The sequence below is a fragment of the Haliotis cracherodii genome, unplaced genomic scaffold (assembly GCF_022045235.1).
Source record: "Haliotis cracherodii isolate W230 unplaced genomic scaffold, xgHalCrac1.p SCAF_9, whole genome shotgun sequence".
Classification (NCBI taxonomy): domain Eukaryota; kingdom Metazoa; phylum Mollusca; class Gastropoda; order Lepetellida; family Haliotidae; genus Haliotis; species Haliotis cracherodii.
The window spans coordinates 40,800,077-40,821,924 of record NW_027266343.1 but is presented as its reverse complement, the minus strand read 5'-3'; the positions used below and the strand labels follow the sequence as shown (position 1 = coordinate 40,821,924).

Here is a 21,848-nt window from a genome sequence, read left to right as displayed (position 1 = left end):
TAAACATTTCAGTGTGTCCGCATAAACCACGAAATTTATCTTTCAACTCTTTTTTCCACCAAAATAATATTCTAATAAGAGCCCCCTATTTCTAATTTTGAGAGCGCCCTGGGCGCTTAATACATCGAATACGGTACATGCCACACTCAGGCAACAGGCCATACTGACCCCCCCTTGTTCCATTACTCATACAGCGGTCATCTGGGGGCTTAGTCCTTGTAGTGGTCATAATGGACTCGTTACCTAACCCACTAAAGGCTGTAGGGGTAATCCATCAGCCGACCGGTGTACATAGTTAGCCCTGTCCATGCTCGGACTGGACATTACAGGGCAATTATGCCTTACCCTGGGTCAGGGAGTGGTGTTAGACATGCTTATACCTACATGGCTTGACCGATGCAGGAGATGGGTGGTCACTGTGTGGTTTGGATAATTGTGTGAGTGACTGACCACTTTCTGGACTATGGTCACTGTTGTGACTTGGGATATATTTGACCTTTCATTGCCATGATCAGGACGTCAAGTGAAAAGATTCAGGTGACTCACTGGATTTGTTTCCATTTATTTGTGTATTTATTAAATGCACAATCAAAGTATTTTTGAAATGATTCTTTTCAGAACGAAAATAGGATATGTGTTGATTATGATGTACACTACTCAAAGACATTAAGGTCCGACCAATTCTTTCATATTACCATAGATAATGTCTTCAACTTTTATTGAGTAGCATATATGAAACGGCTCTATCAGTTACAAATCATGTTTCTTTCCAACCAAAGTGGTTGAGTTCAAAAGCTGGCATGACCTTCACATTAGGCAACTGTGGGTTCATCAAAATTTGAAATTGAAACAATATGGATTTCAATTTGTATATTTCTTTATCAGTCAATTGAAATGATGTACATTTCAAAATATACATGTCGATATCATTCAGACAGCAGATCTAGATTATCTACAACCTTTTTATCGCTGATATATTTCACAAAATGCTTCAAATAATACACCATATAAGTAATGATTAAATATGTATTGCTGTCTGGGGTATATAGCTACTATCGGTATAATCTAATTAATCTGAAGATTGAAAGTTTGGAAAGGTTGAAAGTAATATTCATCACATTAAATTTACATTTTGTCAAAAAGAAAATGTTGATAATGTTTGTATGAGTCTTCTGTACAGAAAAAATTCAGAGGAATGGAAACGTATGTACCGTATTCAACTTAATAAGCGCCCACAGTGATATTTGCTAATATATTGGCTAGTGAACAATCCCAATTGGCACCCCTTCCAGTTGATCAATGTACACAAGACTTATTTATTCGCGTATAATACGTGTGTTATGCATCCTTAACTATGGGAAACTAAATTCTGGAAAAATATATGTCGTATATAAACATTTCAAGCATAAACCACGAAATTTACGATCTTTTCACCAAAATAATATTCTAATCCTATTTCTAATGTTGAGAGCGACCTGGGCCCTTATTATGTCGAATACGGCATGTGTCACTAGGCCAGTATATGTTTGGTCCAAGAGATTCAGACTGCCCCCAACTGTATTGCAAAACGAACATTCTCTTCGATGTTTCTCTTTACTTGTAAGCAGCGGAATCTCTGCACTTGTACAGGGCATAGGTAATTCAAAGTTCACATGTCATTTTTAGTTTCAACAGAATCAGTAGACACGCTATTGTCTGGTCAAGACCTGATTGTTTACAGGCTGCCTTCATATGGAAGCAGCAGTGCTGTGCAGATTTAGACAACGAACAAACACGTAGCTTTTTGTGCAAATTGTGTGAGTGGCGGGTGCTACTGGTAAACGGGACATGCTTTCTCTCTTCAAGAAACACCTGGTGTCATCACTGAATTTCAGTGATCCATTCATATAATTTTCACCAGGGCGGTTGGGTAGCCTAGTGGTTAAAGCGTTCGCTCGTCACGCCAAAGACCCGGGTCCGATTCCCGACATGGGTACAATGTGTGAAGCCCATTTCTGGTGTCCCCCGCCGTGATATTGCTGGAATACTGCTAAAAGCGGCGTAAAACCATACTCACTCACTCACTCACCACTTTATTGCCTTTTATGCCCAGTGGTATTTCTTTCGTCAGATAGTCGAGAGTGACTATTCTCTGGCGTCAATATTTGATATATGCTGTGCATCTCTGCTTCATTGCACAAGTCTCACTTGATTGTGTCGCGTCTGTATAGTGTGCGCATTCTTGTGCAGCTTCAGTCCAGAATTCACACACGCAGGTTACTGGGAAATACTAGACTGTTCCTTTCACTTGTGACATGAGGTGATGTCTAATGAGGGTTAACATGTTAAAGGGGTGGTCGGGTAGCCTAGTGGTTAAAGCGTCCACTCGTCACGCAGAAGGCTTGGGTTTGATTCCCCACATGGGTACAATGTGTGAAGCTCATTTCTGGTGTCCCCTGTCCTGATATTGCTGGAATATTGCTAAAAGCGGAGTAAAACCATACTCACTCACTCATTCAAGCTTATTGCACTTATATAGCAACATGTATGCATGTGTGTGTGTGTGGTTGCTTGTACTTGTCTGAACTAATGCTGGTTTTATAGTGCTAGCCCACTGAGATACCATGTCACAGAATAACATGAATACCCCACTCAGACACAGTGTACTGACACCAAGCCGACCAGTCCCTGTTATAGCCCCTTAATGCCTTATACAATTTTTCAGTCAGACAAAACCGGTAGTGAAAGTCATTAAGGGATCTTTGTATATTTCAGTACTTGATATCAAAACCATACAGTGGATATCTAACCATTTCTATTATATTTCAAATCGCCTAGCTTGGTACAGAAATTGACAAAGGTATAGATCTATGAAATATACTACAAAAGGTTTCAGAAGACCCTGGTTATTTTCCCCACCCTTACTCATATCCATTACCTCCCAACCTTCAGCCCCCACCCCCAACCTACAGAACCCACCCCCGACGTACAGCCCCCACCCCTAACGTACAGCCCCCACCCCCTGGGGTTGTTCAAGCGCAGGGTGTAACCATGTGATGTACACCGTGTACATGAAAGCGACGACTGTCAATTTCATACACCAGTCTCCCCTTGACAGCTTTTGTCCTTCAGCTCATGATGTCAATCATTGGATTGTCTGGTCCAGACTCGATTATTTACAGACCGCCGTCCTATAGCTGGAATATTGCTGAGTGTTGCGTTAAACAACAAATGAACATACCTTTGAAATAACTTAATTCCCAGACCTACTTGTCTCTTGAAGCGAAAAGAAATAAGACAATGTCAATTTCTTAAATACACACGTTCATTTCACCATTGTATATGTACGCATGTTTATTTCAAACATTCCATTATTTATAGTCATTTTCCGGTTGCCTTCTTGGCAATGAGCACGGCTTGATCCTACCATAACCCATGTGTCACGTTGGGGTCACAGTCATAGTATACCTATCTCTTACCTACATAGCTGGCTGAATTCTCGTTAGCTCAGGTAGATATGTGTACAGGTAGGCCCACTCGGCTCAGACAAGCAACCCTCGACACGCTTGTAGCGTACATTAGTCAAGTTCATTTCCTGATAATTATCTCCCGAGTGGGTTGCCTCATTTCTTAAAGGAAATTTGACTGACATTTGCATTACTTTGGGAGTGTTTGTTTTTGGATTTCTGTGCCGTCTTGTCGAAGTGTTACACAGCCATTGTGCCTCGATGGATACATTCCTTTTTTCGTTGTTTTTGACGGAGAACTGAGGGTCATGAGAGTGTTACAGGTGTTTGTTGGTGGCCGTGGGATGTAAGATAACAATGTCCCTGGACTTCCAAGTGAGTAATTAGGAGATTTCACTGTCGTATATTCACTGAAATGTACAATCACATGCATAAATTTCATTTGAGTGTCGGTTGATGTGATTTGTACATATTTGCTTATATTCTCATAGATGCTGTGTATTGTCATTGATATTTTGTTTTATGAATCTTGAAAAGCATTTCAGATATTTCTTATGTAAATTTGTTCAATTGGCTCAAAAAAGTTGACACTCTTTGTTACAAATTTGATTAAAAAAATATAAAAATATATGAACATTATGCAGATGAATTAATGCATACAAACATATAGCTATATATTGTTGAAGTATGCTTGAATTGAATATCTTTATATTTCACTTTGAAATATGTATTGCGTCAGCGATCAAATTATATCATACTGAAACTTTTCTTCAAGATCTGTTCGTGGATGATGTGTATCCATATCTATATATTGTACAGAATTTGTTGTAGTTATATAGTTTTATGTTGTATTAAAAGTTAGCAATTAAAGTATTTCGAGTGCCATTAGTTTCCCTAAGTTCATACACCGAACACCCGACATCCTCCGTTCACTGGAAATAGATCCTTTGTTACAACAACTTACATCTTGAAGTGCGGAGCCTGACCTAATTCACTTAATGACAACTCAGTTCATTCATCTTGTGATTGTGTTAAGTCAGCAGTTTGTGATCAATCAATAACTATCGCAAAGGTAATTAGTGCCTTGTTTATGCAGATGTCAATCAATTTGTCAATTGAAAATTGGGATAATATTTATTTTATTTTTTTTCAAAGGGAAAACGTTTATTGTTGTAAAGTGAGGCCATCTATTATGGTGTATTGTGAAAAAAATATGTATAACTTTGGTTAATAATGGTCTCAGCAAATGAAAAAGTGAAGTGTAATTTTTATAAAGGGAATATAAAGATTTAAAAAACAGAATGCAATTCTAACAGGAATAGGTTTGAAATATACATATGTTTTATTAATAGGTCTTTGATTATCACTCATCTTTGTGTTGGGTATGGGAAATAGTATTCCTTACTGTAAGATATAGACAATGACAGTACTAGATGAACTTGAGGTTGAGCTTGTGCATGAAATTGACATGAAAGAAGATGAAACAGACATCTTCCATTTGGTCTTTCCCTATTTATGAGGGTACATAGAGATAGCTGTTTTGTTGGGCTGTTTTAAGAGCAGGCTTCTGTCCTCTAGTGTAAAGACTTTATGGTGTATGGCCTCAGACACAGGTGTTAGCGTTTAGTCTTGTTGTACTGCCTAGTTCAACGATACACAGCCTTAGATGGGGCGGTCGGGTAGCCTGGTGGTTAAAGCGTTCGCTCATCACGTTGAAGGCCCGGGTTCGATTCCCGACATGGGTACAATGTGTGAAGCCCATTTCTGGTGTCCCCCGCCATGATATTGCTGGAATATTGCTAAAAGCGGTGTAAAGCCGTACTCACTCACTCACTTACTTAGGTGGAAAAGAAAAAATGGGATTTTGGGAAACAACACTCTGGAAATATTATGTTGAACTTCTGTGATGATATCTTAATTGTGAATAGTTGTCAGTCATCGTAGTCTTCTGATGCAATCATATGGACACTCACAGCTTGTTTGGGATGTGTAGCTAAGGGGGGCTAACTGGCCTCGAAATGCTGAGGCAGCTGTTTTATATAGTTTTAATATTTTATATCTTCTATCTTTTGTTCGGTTCCTTTGGGTTTTGCATTTGAATAAGATTGTTGAATTAATGAAGCTGAACTAATGGTAAAGATAAGGCCTGAAACATTTATCTTTGACTTAAGTTTCAGATATATTTAAATTAAAAAGTGATGTTGCTAATTTCCAAATCAAGATATGGTGGTTAGACATAAATATGTCACTGAAAGTATTTGAACACAAGTGATTTGGATCTTTTTAATTCGGAAATTCATGCACATTAATTGTTGAACAATCTTCCATGATTCACTGTTATCTTTGTTGAATTATTCTGTTGGTAAAAGGGTCACAAGGGTTCAATTGGTTCATTTCAACAATGGAAGTTTGAGTTGAATGTATTGTTCTTAAACTGGACAAGATTAGCCTGTGACTTTTAGACAATAGAGCTGTTTTGAGCAAACACAGGTGTCCGAATATACAATCAATTTGGGGACTTTCATTACAATGCTGAAAACAGTTGTCTTGGGAGTAGTATTTACAGTAATAGCATTAACCTTTAGCACCTTGGTGGTCAAATATTGGACAAGGCTGACAAGTGATGAAAGACTTTGTTATCTGATAAGGTGGAGGTAGGTCAGTTGAAGTAGGATTAGGACTAGAAATTGACCATTTTTCCTTGGCGAAATATCTGTATGCCTAACAGTAGAGAAATTCTTTCAATATTTTCTTGGGTTTTATTTCTTACCTTGCCATCATGTAGTGCTGGGAGCAACCACTTGGTGGGTGGAATTTATGCTTTATAAATGTACTTTAGTAGTAGTAGTATAGTAGTGCAATTTACTGATGAAATAAAATAAGGGAATGCATTGCAGTAAGGCAGAAGAAAGTGTAAGTAAGAAATTTTAGTGTTTCCCATGTGTTTCTTTTTTTCTGTTCTCACTCACTCACTCACTCACTCCCACTCACTCACTCACGCTCTCCCTCACTCACTCCAAGTCATCTTTGTTTCTGTTTCATCAGTATATGTAGAAATATGATGATGGCATTTGTAAGTAAGTTTGAATTAATAAAAAATATCAAATAATAAAAGTGATACATTGAATAATATGAAATGTTCTTGAATCAAACATCCATTCCACGAATAGAATGGTTTGGAATGTATTCAGAAATTTATGTTTCATATTCAAATTATCTTTGCAATGCTCCAATACCTACTTTTGCATTACAAAAGAAAATATTAATAATTAACTCAAATTATTTCGTACAATTAAGCTAGAAAGACATTTTGTAAATTTTGACAATATTGACAACATTGAATACCAAATTACGGCTGAAATAACTCTGACTGACATTGTAAAGGCAACGCATCTGTTCCGTAAATTAATACGAGTATACAAGTACTCTCTACACTGTTCCCAGGATTGCGGATGACAAAAGAATTCAATATGACCGTGGGATGTATATGGGGTATTGATTAGCAACATACTGCTATTGATTCCTGTCACTCCGGGGAGACATCTGTTCACGCTGGCCTGTTTCCCAAGTGTACGGCCCTACATGCTTGTCGCTTACCGCAAGGTACACCAACATTTCACCAGAGCAAAGTTGTATTACCAATATATGCAAATAGTCTTTACAGTAGGATACATGTTGTGAGGTCATGTCTTGTTTACTGTGGATTATCTGATGGTAATTACTTGTGCACCTGGTAGGAACGTGTCACGCCGTGAAATGAACACCACGCGTCGATTTCATTAGATAAATGTCAATTTCATGACATCTACATGGACGTGATTGCCATTTGAACAAAGGTGTGGTATTCTGTTGTGTCGATACTGTTATCAAAGATAAGATTTTGATTGACAAGGAAAACTGTGAAAGAGGATGTAATTTGGTTTCGGTGTTTGGAGCATCTCCGTCTCACAGCAACATTCAGATTTGATTACATTTGGATTTAATTTTGCTATAAAGACATGAGCATCATATATGTGTGCTTTGCCGAACAGTATCTGGAGAGGGATCAGCGTGCAGGAAGTTTGCATGTGTCGTCCGTGAAGTATGTTCGGTTTGATGATACAGTGGTGAAATTAGCATCCCTACAGCAATAAACAGTGATGTGTGGTGGTAAGATTAGCAACGAGATGACTCAACTGCTTTGATGCTGTTCGATTGTGTCATACAAGATGAAATGCACATAACCTAGGACCAGAATTGTTGTGTAATTGATTGCGGTACTAGTGAGTCCATGTGCTATTGACATGCATTATGCAGAAAACGATGCACATTTCATCTGTGCTGTAATGCCAAACTGTTGCACATTTCACATTCACATCACTGAGGAAGTCGTGACTGAACTTATGGAACTCCGCCTTTAGTTGTGACGAGATTATTAGATGATTAGTTTTGATGGAACTTGGAGAGAAAATGCCTAAACAAACATATACTTCGTCTTTATACATGACGGTGGGTATTTGCTTCCATATTTCTTTATGAACATTTTAAAACTTTTTAGTTAATACAGTGAAGAAGGGTTTTGAATAATATTAACAGGTTGTTATCACTGTGAATTTCTTTATTTATGTGGGCCGTGAAGATTCCAGGGTAGAATAGGCCTTCAGCAACCCATGCTTGCCGTAAAAGGCGACTATGCTTGTCGTAAAAGGCGACTAACGGGATCGGGTGGTCAGGCTCGCTGACTTGGTTGATGCATGTCATCGATCCCAATTGAATGGCTCGATGCTTATGATATTAATCACTGGATTGTCTGGTCCAGACTTGATTATTTACAGACCGCCGTCATAAAGCTGGAATATTGCTTAGTGCGGCGTTTAACAACAAACCAACCAACCAACTTTATGTGTAGCACGACTCACTAACCTGTGACCCTGTGGGGATTCTGGGTAGGAATAGGTCTCCAGCAACCTTTGCTGATCGTTAGAGGCCACCAAATGGATCGGATGTTCAGACTTGGTGACTTTCTGGATTGCCCAACAGCATGGATGGTTGTTCACAATATCAATCACTGGATTGTCTTGTCCTGTCTTGATTATTATAGGCCTCCAGAGCTCCAGATAAGCTTTTGGTGTTGTGGGTATTTTACCCATGCATTTTAAAATCATTGGGTATCAGTAATTCTATCTGGGTATTCAAATTTCTGTTATCCACTAGTTTTTACACATGTGGGTGTTTAAGTGATATATTTAAAAACACTATTCATCTAGTCCCTGCAAACTGGTGTCGTGTAGGTTCGAGAGCTTTATAGGACTAAAAAATATCACGATACTTCCACAAGAAAGTGTGATGGCAAATGATCAGGATGTAACTGTTATCGTGGAGTTTGGCAAGGTTGACGGAATGCCCGTTTATAATTTCAAAATAAGTTGCTGATTTGCTAATCGAATACGCAGGGTTACTTCACAATATTTTGATGATAGGCACAAGTTTTATTTTTGTAGCGTATCTGTAATGCTCGTTGTGTATTTGATACACTTGGATTTTATTTTACTGCATATTTCTGCATTTCTGATGCGTATTTTGCGCAGATACGCAGCAGATCTGGAGCTCTGGGCCTCTGTCATTCAGCTGGAATATTGCTGAGCGGGTTTTAAGTGACAAACCAGCAAACCTAGGGGGGTTTGGCGACACCATGGGTGGTCAGGCTCGATGACTTGGTTGATTGTGTGTGATTGTACCCCAACAACGTTGATCATTGCTCATAATATAGATCACTGGTTTGTCTTGTCCAGACTCATTTATCACAGCCCTCCATAGTATTGCTGGAGATTTGATGCCATTGATGGTGACTTTGTTGATTGTTTGTCATCGTCCCCTGACGATGTAGGATGTTGGTCATATTATCAATCACTAGTTTGCCTGGTTCTAGTTCAGTCATTTCCAAACTGATTGAAATGGATGGACTATTGATGGCTACAGCATTAAAAAAGAAATAACCAGGTTAGGGTCTATTCCTGGACTAACGCTTAGTCTCTGGAAATATATAATTTTGATTGAAACAAGCAACTACATTTAATTGAAAAAGAGCCTCAGTGAGATAAATTCAAAGGTGAGAAAATCTAGACTTGCTTCATTTAGGGCTCCAGCATTACAGTGAGGTCTGGGCATAAGGGAAAATAATATGGTTCAGGGACTGTAAGACAGTCTAGGTTTCTTCCCTTGATCATGAATTCCAAATAAGTGAACTTTGTATGGTATATCCCACATGACATGTCCCATTTCAAAGTGTCAATAGGAACAATATGTATCAGTGTACATTTCATCGTCAATGGACTCCCACTGACCTAAAGGTATTTGGACACACTGAACTTCATTTCAATTGACACACATATTTCATTATGAATGCTCTGACACTTGGAAAGTCTGTTAAACCCAAAATACCAACACCAGTAAGTCTGTCTGCGACTAGATTATACCGACTGATGATTCTATTGGAATAGCAGCATTTGATTGTCACAAAAGTCAGATACATTTCGCCTGATTACACGTTATGTACAAGTAGACTGTTCACCCACTGATTGATGAGAATATAAGGTATATTTATGCATAGTGCTTGAGAAAGCGTCCCTATCTCCTAGAGGAAGTATGTGTTGTTGTCAGTACCTGTCTATAAATGTGATGGTGTTCTTGTGTATTTGTGTTTGAACAAAATAATATCATTTTTCCCCCAAGTTCTACTTGATATAACTAGGATCTCTTTTTAATATGTTTAATTAAAGTATATATATATGGGATATATATATATATATATATATATATATGGGATATATATATATATATATATATATATATATATATATATATATATATATATATATATATATATATACAAGGAGTATTTCTTATGTCAGTTGTTAGGTGAACTTGATTTTAACTAAGATGACATACTATATATTGAATATTTAATTTAGTTTAAATAACTATAGGTGAAAAAAAAATCCCCATGAATGCATATATTCAATTTCTTAGATGTGATTGAACTTGAATCTTTTTTGTTTAGTTTATTAGAATTTTTCAACAATTTTTTATTTATGTTGAATCTGTTCACTACTCCACCCACATGGATATTACTTGATTAATCAGCTGACTTAGAAAGTATTTATCTCATATGTCAGATGTTTATTTTATTTTCATTGTAAAAATATGTTCATCACATGTGTATGACTGTACCTTACACCCACATAAATATTCAGGTAAATTTGACTCTGTTGGTAAATACTGTTATACACCGATAGTATTACTCATACAACTAATCCTCATAAGACAATGACTCCACTGTGGCCTTGATATGTAGGCGTTGTGTATATTTTACCTTAAGGATAAGATTACAGGTAGGTGTCACCAAGTGGAATCTTATCAAGTAATCTAAGAGATAAGGGTATATTTGAAATATGCGTGTCAGCGGAAGGCTTGATTGATCAAAGGGGTCAAGCAGTGTCAATTGCATTTACACTGTTTTTTATGGTAGTTGTTTGTTGTTATAGCTTATGGCATATGGGGTTTACAAATTGCAATTAAACTATGGCTGACACATATTAATGATAAGACTATTTAACTTTCTTATTATATAAGGGAAGAGTCTGCTCTGAAGTTTGGAAAAGTACACGATTATACACATAAACAATACAGAATAATAAATACTATGTTATTCAAAATATGCTTATTTTGGTTTGTATTGAGATGTTTCCTTCAAGAGTAGTTTCAAGGAAATTAGCATCAAAACTATCCTGACAGTATTACCTTCTTTTTTTTTACTTTTGTATTCTGGCAAATTGATAAATTGATTGCTGATTCGGTGTTTAGCAGTAATCGCTCATATATTTGAATTGATCTTCTTTCTTACGAAATCACAGTCACAAAGTAAATAAAGTGTAAATTCCCCCCTGGTTGAAACCCCACTTACATGGACTAGTAATTGCTCCCACTCCAACAAAGCTTTAACGCTACTTACCCCGATCGTTATCCCCAATTATGAAGTAACACCCACGTAATCCCCTTCCAGTAAATCACCCAGTGAACATTTCTAGCCACAAAGAGTGCACACAAAGACTGCAATACTAAATATAAGAATAAAGATATTGGTGAGGAGACACGCAAATCCCATTTCATCATCACCGTAATAAAGATTAGTAAGTCCTTAACTTGTATTTAACCTAATGTTCAAGAACGATCAACAAACTGGTCAGCAAGTTAACACGGTATCTTGTATCGGATTTCTGTCAGTTTGGGTTTATCTGTAATTTTCATCTGAAATACCCCCGCGACTATTGTGTGTGACTTATGTCTTGTGAATGTCTTAGCAGGGAGTCTGGCTATGATCGAAGCATTGTCTTTTTACAAGTCAGCACTTGCCTGTTCAAACAGTGGTAAAGCTGTTCCAATCATTAGGCTCTGTTATCGCCTATTGTGAACCTGGAAATAGACACGAGGTATAGGATTAGATTGATTATTCGGAGTCATTTGGGTTTCCAGTCGTCTCTTGATGGGAGATGTAGACCATGTGTACATGGTGTATCGGCACCTAGTAGGTGTTTGTGATTTCGGAATACAGATGGAGGATTTTTCAATTCATGTTAACCATAAGTTTGTGGTTATATGAGATTATCCAGGTGAGGTAGTATGTAGATTGGGTTTATTTGATGTTGTGTTATAGATATTTGTCAGTATGACCATTAAAAAACTTACGTTTTTGTTTTGAACTTTACATTAATAGACAACATGCTATATCTTTAAGACTTAATTATATATGCTCTTTGCAATGCTATGCTCGGGCAGGTAGGGTAGCCTAGTGGTTAAGTCGGTGCTTAATGATACCCATGGCATGGGTTTGATTCCTCATATGGGTACAATGTGTGAAGACCGTTTCTCACTCACTCACTCACTGTATGATGTCATATATCTTGATACATTGTGTGGCCAAGATACTCGGTGGGGGGGGGGGGGGGGGGGGGGAATTAAATGTATACAATATGTAATATCAGGTGCCAAGTCAGCACTTTGTGTTCAGATTGTATATTATAAAGGCATCAGATTTTGACTATGACTTGTCAGTGCCAGCTTGTAGAGCATCTGTTGTGGACATGATTAAGTTATGAAACAATATATACTGATGCATAAAGTAGCTGTATGATATCAGTGAGGTTGATATACCGCAAAGATAAAGCCTATGCTTAAGTTCAGTCAAGGTTACACCCAGCTCCCTCACTCACACACTCTAGTATTTAAAAGACCTAATATTCCTTCTTTTCCTGTTTGCACCCAAAAACTCTTTCCATCTCTTGTCTCTGTTATCATCAGCATTGTCATCAGCATTGTCATCATCATCAGCATTGTCATCAGCATTGTCATCATCATCAGCATTGTCATAAGCATTGTCATCATCAGCATTGTCATCAGCATTGTCATCATCATCAGCATTGTCATCAGCATTGTCATCATCATCAGCATTGTCATCATCATTGTCATCAGCATTGTCATCAGCATTGTCATCATTGTCATCAGCATTGTCGTCACCAGCATTGTCATCAGCATTGTCATCAGCATTGTCATCAGCATTGTGATCATCGTGATGTCAGTATCTCCCAACAGTATCTGAAACCTTAAAGCTCTGCTCACAAAAATAGTCAAGTGTATACAATTTCCAATGGAATCCTCTTTGATTTTCATCCTGTGCTTTGTCACTGTCGGCAATGTAATAATTATTTGTAACACAGCCTTGCCCAAGAGGTTTAAGATAGGTGGCCAGGTTCAGGGATCAAACACTGCAAGCTCCAGTGGTACCCAACCCACATCTCTCCAGAAAGATATACAAGGCAGTTTAGACTGAAATCGGAGCCTGACGTGTCAGCCTAGTTTACTCCCATAAAGAAGAGCACAGTATGTCTTTGTTGTGCAGAATCTTGAGTGTATATAAAGTGTCTGGGAGAGAGAATTAAATCATGCTTTCTTCTTTAAGTTTTAGATAGGTGGTTCTTGTTTTTCAAACTTGGACTCAGCTTGTGACACTACAGATCTTAAGGGCTTTAACATCCACATAGTTTTGTGTGAGGGTCTCTTTACGCCCTGTTAAATGTCTTTTTTAATAAGGCTAGGCAAAATTTTTTATTGCTTATCAGGTCTGAGTGTTGTGATATCTCACAATAACATATGATATGGTCAGAAATTTAGGATAGGCCTGGTGCCCTTGAGATTTGCTGCTGCAGATCTGGGCCCACATGCACAAAGCATTCTTAGCGCTAAGATGATTGTAACTCCAATACTTTAGCATAGGCTTACAATAGTCTTAGCGCTAAGATCGTTTTGTGCAAGTGGGCCCTGGGGTCTTTAGCCCCTTGCATCTTTTTACCATTAGGGTTATGACAAGAAAAGAAGTATTTTTGGGGTAATTTTGAAATTGATTCTGTTACCTCTTACACTGAAATGTTACAACATAACCACATGTGACTATATGGGTTTGAAATGAACATTGTGATAGTCGTTGCTGCATTTGATTAGCATAATCTGTTAATAAGGGTGAAAATTGATGTGGCCTAAAAGTTAACAATGTTACATGTGGTTCGATTCTGACATGGCACAAGACATGATGTACTTGTTCTTGTTTACAACTAAGTTTACAACTAAACTATTCTGGACAATTCTGATGTCCATGATGCTCCATACTGATTATTTCTAAATGTTGAATAGTGTAGCTACAGTTGGATAATGTAGCTACAGTTGAATAGTGTAGCTACGGTTGAATAGTGTAGCTACAGTTGAATAGTGTAGCTACAGTTGAATAGTGTAGCTACAGTTGGATAGTGTAGATACAGTTGAATAGTGTAGCTACAGTTGGATAGTGTAGCTACAGTTGGATAGTATAGCTACAGTTAAATAGTGTAACTACAGTTGATATTGTAGCTACAGTTGAATAGTGTAGCTACAGTTGAATAGTGTAGCTTCAGTTGAATATTGTAGCTACAGTTGATATTATAGCTACAGTTGAATATTGTAGCTACAGTTGAATAGTGTAGCTACAGTTGAATAGTGTAGCTACAGTTGAATATTGTAGCTACAGTTGATATTATAGCTACAGTTGAATATTGTAGCTACAGTTGAATAGTGTAGTTACAGTTGATATTGTAGCCACAGTTGAATAGTGTAGCTCAGTTGAAAAGTGTACTTTCATGAATAGTGATCCCAATTATTCATAAACATTTTTCATAGGCTTTGCTGGCAACAAGCAGCTAATTATAAAAAGGTTACCAATGGTGAATGCATATGTGCATGTGCAGTGGGCAGGCACTTGGTCAATTCCAACCAGCAATTAAGCTAGGGTTATTATAGACAGTTGGCCTAATGCTGTTAGGCACCCAAGTGTCATGTTTGTCCGGAAGGAGAACTTGGAAGCAAGTAATAATAATCCCAACCAACGTCACTGTGGCGAGTCTGACGGGAAGCCATATTGTGGAGTGTCTGAATTATTGAGACCACTGCAACTTAATGAGCCAACTTGTCACACACCAGGGCATTTCACACAATGTGTGCCTACACGACTGTCTGTGTAATGTATGTGTAATGTATGCAGCATGGTATTTAGGTACATAGGTATGTTGATAATCAGAGCATGTTTGGTCATATTTTACAGAGTATATTAGGTTTGTGTGCTTTGTGGTCATGTAGCATACAAAGTGGTGTATTCGAGGTTGTTGTTGCAGTTTGACAAGGTTGTTGTTTGTGTCCTATTATTTTTCCAATTAAGAATTATTTTTATCATTTGATCATTTATACACATAATTATGTTTTTTATCCAAGGTTGTTTTTTTAGAAAACTTGTGCTGATTTTGTATCTTTTGTTTTCAGAATGTGGGCCGAAGCATTGTGCGACCAATCGCTTTTAAGCCTGTGAACAGTGCGAAGCAGATTAGTCCGCCCCAAGGAGCAAAGAGACGACTATCCAATCAGGATGAAGGGTATGGGTCACATGACTATAATCACATGACAGGCAGTATGACAAGTAGCAAGACGATGAACTCCTCGCATAGTTCTCATCATGATGGCAGTGAGAGGTCCACAAGTTTCTCAAGTGACTTCTCGCGACCTCTCGACAGACCTGAGTCGCTGCCATCCCTTAATGTCAGCCGGGTGTCTTCAAACAACATGGAGGTATTTCCTGTTCAGACGCCTTCACCAAGCGACAGCGGAGTTGGTGAACTGGAAGCCATGCTGAAAGAAAAGGATGCTGAGTTAAATACATTGCGCGATGTCATGGACAGAAACGAAAGAGCGATATTTCAAGTCTATGAGGAAAAGAAATCTGGGTGGATGAAAGAAATGCGTGAACTGCGAGAGGAGTATGAACGCAAATTCAAAATTCAGCAGCGTAAAAATTACAAAACGGAACAAGTGTTGTCGCTGCAGGTATATAAACTTCAACAAGAGAAGAAATCTTTGAAGGACGAATATGACAAACTGTACCTTGAGAAGGATATTCTTCGAAAAGAATGCAGCTCTTACCAAGACGAAGTCCGAGATATGAAACTGAGGCTGGGAGGTCTGCAGACAAATGGACATCCTACAACGGAAATTAACGAAACTTCAGAACTGCGACAGCAAGTTCGAGATTTGAACCAGGAAGTGACTCAAAAGAGCCGTGAGGTGATTACTCTAAGAACTCAACTTCACTCACATGAGTCGGAAATGGATAAGAAGAATAAAGAATTATCGGAAAAATTCCGAGAAATTCTCTCCAAGACGGAAGAGTTAAAATCTCTGAAAAATGAACTTGGAAAATTATCGGCTGAAGAGCCGGAATTTTGTGATGCCGGTGTGCAATCTGATTTGGATGACACAGTGTGTGACACGGAGCCGGAATTGCTCAAACCTTCCATCGTTTCCGCCAGGGACAGAAAAATAGCGGAATTAAAAGACGAGGTGGATAGGTTACGAGACGAAATCCTCGTACACCGTTCAAATTTCGAAAAGGACAAAGAAACATGGTTGGATGAGAAGAACAAAGTGATTCGCTACCAGAAACAATTACAGCTCAACTATGTACAGATGTACCGGAAAAACCGAACACTCGAAGCTGAAGTTGAACAGCTAACTCTAGAACTCGAAAGTCGAGATTTAAAACTAATGGCTATGAACGGTGAGGAATCAGTGTGTTGAAGCGTAGGTGCGCTATTTGTGTGTTGAAGTCTATGGGTGCTATGTGAATTCGCCCTTGTCGAATGTGCCAAAGTGAATTTGTAGATGATTGAAGATGCATTTATATGAATGACGTTAAGTGAAATGTGTACGGAATATTCACAATCTGGATTTAAGCAATTTGGGCAAAATTGGAAAATATGTAATATTGTACAGACAACTATTATCATTTCAGAGAGAAAAATGGATGAAAAATAACATTGCGTGCAAAGAGTGTAGAAATGTGCCTTTTTTTTCATCTTCCTCATCCAACCATTGTTTATTTCAAAGGAACTGCCACAAAGATGTGACTTTTTAGATTTGTGCAAGATTGGCTACCGATATATATATAGACATATATGTGGTGCTCACATCTCATACTGCTGGAATACAACTTGCATTAACATTTCCACATTTATGATAAATACCCCACTTGATTCCTAGTGTATTGATGAAACTTATTACTATTAGTTGATTTTAATGTATTTTAATCAAGATTTGAAATGTAATTTATGTTGTTGCCAATCGACAACAATCTGTGAATGCATACTGTTTGTATGTGACCTTTGGGAGTCTGCCTCAGTATAATCTACCAAATAGTAAATTTAATTCAAAATTTTAAACATTTAATGTATTTTTTCACTAAATTTTAATTTTGATGGACCTTTCAAATTTGTATGTCTTTTTTAGATTCAGTATCACTTTTAATTACTTCTGTTCATAAGGTATTTCTTTCAGTAGTCAAGCTGTTTGAAAGAGTTTTGCAGAACCTTATATTTGAATCTCTCAGTAAAAATGTACATTTGGTTTTTTTTATCATTGAAAGTAGCAAGTATATTATTTTTAAATGATTATTGCTTGCGCATTTTGACTTGATCTTAAATAATTGTTACATTTTCATATTCTTATCCATGGCTTTTTAGTGCTCTTTATAAATGTGTTTATGAATCTTGATAAAGTGCCTTGGTTCATTGTACTTCAGTATGTAATGTTAAAGATTTCAAAAACATTAAACATATATACAGGTGTTACTTGACATATTTGGTGAACTTCATCATATTTGTATTTAGTTGAACATTTATTGCCTGTTTTCATGGATCATTATTTTGATAAGGGTTATTATTGTCTTTTTCCTTAAGGATTATAGTCTCTGTTAGTTTGTTACATTGCCTTTTATCATATAAATGGCATTTATTAAACAATTAAAAATTAAAAGAAACAATTTGAGTAGTAATGTTGTGTCCATTGTGTTGCATTCACAACAATGGCAACAGAGTTCGTCTTTTGGAGATTTGTTATTTGGGTCTAATTATTGTTTATATATTACAAAAAATATTATCAATTATTTAGACTAACAGTCAGTGTGTTTAAATAATAATAATAAAATTATAGATTTGTATTGAGGCATTTTGAAATACATCTTGTCACGAAATGTTGATTTCGCTATTGACGATGTTGATTTCATGAAATGAATCAGCTTTCAAATGACCAGTAATGTGTACTGTGAAGTCTATCTGTCACATTACTTTGTGATTAGCAACTATTGGCCTGGACTGAAAACATTAAGCATGTCTGGTGTACATTTTCAAATTTATATTCTTGGAGATTTGATTGTTTTGGTTAAAATTTTGAAAAATAATAATCCAAATTCAAAATTTTTTGGATGTCACTCACAGTTTTGCTAGAAATGGGGAATTTTCGACATTCAGAATCTTCCTCCATTTAGATATGCTATAGTTATAAAAGTATAGAAGACTCAACTAAACGTCAATAGATTTAACATTTATCCATATTTATTCAACTAACAATAGATTCCCTGCTTGCTTGACGCTGCACTAACAGGTACATCAGGTTTTAACAAGGAAAGTTTCCTTTGAAATTGATTGCAATTGATGCTAATCCATTTCAAGAATAGGTGGACCAGACATGCCTAATGTTGGATTTGTGCCTTAGCATCCGTGTGCTGGATGCAGATGTCGCCTGTAGAGGCCATGTACAGTGTATTGATATTCAACGACGGCGGTTAGTATCACAATGTAATGTACATTTGCATTTCCCAAAGAAATACTAGTCAGATATGTACAGTTTCATACACAAAATAAAATAGATTTACGATCGAACTGGTCTTGTTTCTTGATAATGTGTGAACCATATTGAACAGTGTTTGTTGCAACTTTGGTATTTATGTATGGATAACTTGAATTACCGTATTCAACGTAATAAGCGCCCCTCTCTAATAAGCGCCCACGGCAACATTTGCTAATATATTGGCTAGTGAAAATCCCCAATTGATCAATGTACGCAAGACTTATTTATTTGCTTATAATACTCACTCATGTGTTATATGCAACCTTAATTATGGGCAATTAAATTATGGAAAAATATATCTGTCGTATATAAACATTTCAGGCTGTCAGCATAAACCACGAAATATATCTTTTAACCAAATATTAATAAGAACCCCCTATTTCTAATTTTGAGAGCACCCTTGGTGCTTATTACATTGAATACGGTATACCCAGTGTTGTATGTCATTGATTGCCAAGACTATGAATATTAATTTGACACACCGTCAGTTCAAAACTGTCTGCTAGCAAAGCATGAAAGAATGGAAATGTGATGAAAATAGTACCGCCGCCACAAAATTTGCAAGTCCTGTGATGGGATTCAAATCAATGACCCTCTGTTACAATGTTTGTTGTTTTATGCCGCACTCAGCAATAGTCTGGACCAGACAATCCAGTGATTGATACCATGAGCATCAATCCACACAATTTGGATACGGTGACATGCATCAACCAAGTCAGCGAGCCTGACCACCCGGGCCCATTAGTCACCTCTTGTGACAAGCATGGGTTGCCGAAGACCTACTCTAACCCGGATCTTCACAGGTCCTTCTGATCCGAGGTTGGATGCCTTGTCCACATGACAAGAGGGTAACTCTAGCCAGCTGAGGAGGTGAAAATGTCATCTGTGAGATCACTCCACGCCCTGCTACATACTTCCCCATCAACAGAAGGCACGTCCCGGGGCCAATAGTAGGTTACTGAGACTTATTTTGCTCCGATTTAATATGAACATGCTCAGCCCCGCGTTGATGGGATTTGAACAATGGACCTTCTGATTCGAGGTTGGACACCTTGTCCACATGACTAGAGATATAGACCCTGGCAGCAAGCTTTGGGATGACTCTACGCCATGGTACAATAGCATATGTAATAATTGCATACAAAACATCACTACTGGGCTGGGGGGACGGGACTGGGAGCTGAGGTGTTTACACAATTACACTGATGGCATTGGTTCAGTTCTCCACATGGGTATATTGTGTGCATGTCAGTTTGGTGCCTCCCTGCCAGAAATTGACAAACACTCACTCCGGTCAACCTTAGCATATATATATAGGTCTTATTATATATAGTGATGTATAAACTATCCCTTTGTCTCAGGGCTGCTGGTACAAAGGTATTGACTGCAGTTAAATTACCGCTGATTTAATTCTATCCTTTATATGATTGTATCAGATTCATGCTTTCCATCCCATCTTAAATCATGCGAGTTGCACACAGATTTCTGTGCAGATGATGGTGGGTCGAGTCCCAGATTTACCCGCCTCCTGCAAGTCGAGACATCCGAGACCGGCATCACTTCGGGCTTTCCTCCCACATCAAGCTGTCACACTGTGATATAACTGGAACACTATTCAGAGCTGTGTAAACAACCAGGATAAAAGTCTGGGTATGCAAGAAGACCAGGCTGAAGGTCTGGGTATGCAATACAACCAGAATGGTATGGGTATGCAAAACAACCAGAATGAAGTATTAGGTATGCAAAACAACCACACTAAATGTTTGGGTATGCAATACAACCACAGTCTGGGTATGCAATACGACCAGAATGAAGGTCTGGGTATGCAATACAACGACACTAAATGTCTGGGTATGCAATACAACAAAGTTGAAGGTCTAGGTATGCAATACGACCAGAATGAAGGTCTAGGTATACAATACAAACAGAATGAAGGTCTAGGTATGCAATACAACCACACTGTCTGTGTATGCAATACAACCAGGCTTAAGGTCTGGGTTAGCATAACTACAAGAATGGCCTGGGTATGAAAAACAACTAGACCGAAGGTTTGGGTATGCAATACAACCAGAATGGTCTGGGTATTCAATACAACTGGGCTACTGTTAAACAAAAGCACAATCACAACCTGACAATTGTTTGTTTGTTTGTTGTTTAACACCGCAATCAGCAATATACCAGCTATTTGACGGCTGTCTGTAAATAATCGAGTCTGGGCCAGACAATCAGTGATTGCCATCTTGATCATCGATCCACGCAATTGGGATACGATGACCACCTGATCCCGTTAGTCGCCTCATACGACAAGCAAGGGTTGCTGAAGACAATTGAACTGCGTGGATATAGCATCACGTCAGGTGAAATGTTGTTGCGTTCATGATAATTTCACTCATATAGCAGCCTGCATGTGTGGCTGCTCGTCTTGGTCCAGATTTGTGCCAGTTTCATACTGCTAACCCAGAGATACCAGGCCACAGTATAACATGACATCATTCTGATGTGCAATCGTTCATAAATACCCTTGACCAATCTCACAACACATTTATATTTTCACAAAATGAAAAAAATATGAACATATGGATTCCTTCTTGGCTAAAATTATACATTATGGTGTCAAGAGTTGCCTCCCTTGCTGTGCTGTCGCCTGCTGTGAATATTTGATCCATCTCCAATAACTGCTTGTTTCACTAGGCTCATTAATTTGTCAAGGGAATAGTAATCTGATTCTCTCTGCATGGCCCTCTCAGATGTCATTCTGAAATAAATATTTTATTGTTTTCGCACTCCGAATCATGGCATCGCATTTCTGCCATTTTGGCTGAGCATGGCTCAATGGTAGAATCATAGCTCTGCTTCAACAATCTTGAAAGGGGCCTAATTATAACAATAAAACATCAGTAAAAACATCTGACAATAATTGAAACATGAAACAGTTATTCATTATTTTTGCAGGTTATGTTAAGTCGTAGTGTCGCTGATGCGATATTAGAAGAGACTTGACTTGAGCGTCAAGTTGAAATCCAGAAAACATTGGTTTCACAGCAAATAATTGCATACTTTGAAGTGACAAAAAATATCCTGTTTCTAGCATTAACTCCACATTCACATCAC

The 21,848-nt window shown here is 37.8% G+C and overlaps 1 protein-coding gene across 3 annotated transcripts in view; it reads left to right on the top strand.

The window, feature by feature from the left end:
- Positions 1-18,769, top strand: part of LOC139452279 (leucine zipper putative tumor suppressor 2 homolog) — a 98,079-nt gene extending 79,310 nt beyond the window's left edge. For all 3 annotated transcript variants that reach the window (XM_071233686.1, XM_071233684.1, XM_071233685.1), the window contains exon 3: positions 15,324-18,769. In XM_071233686.1, coding sequence (XP_071089787.1) covers positions 15,324-16,631 — 1,308 coding nt within the window. In that variant the 3' untranslated portion in view covers positions 16,632-18,769. The remainder of the gene's footprint in view (positions 1-15,323) is intronic.
- Positions 18,770-21,848: the final 3,079 nt, after the last annotated feature.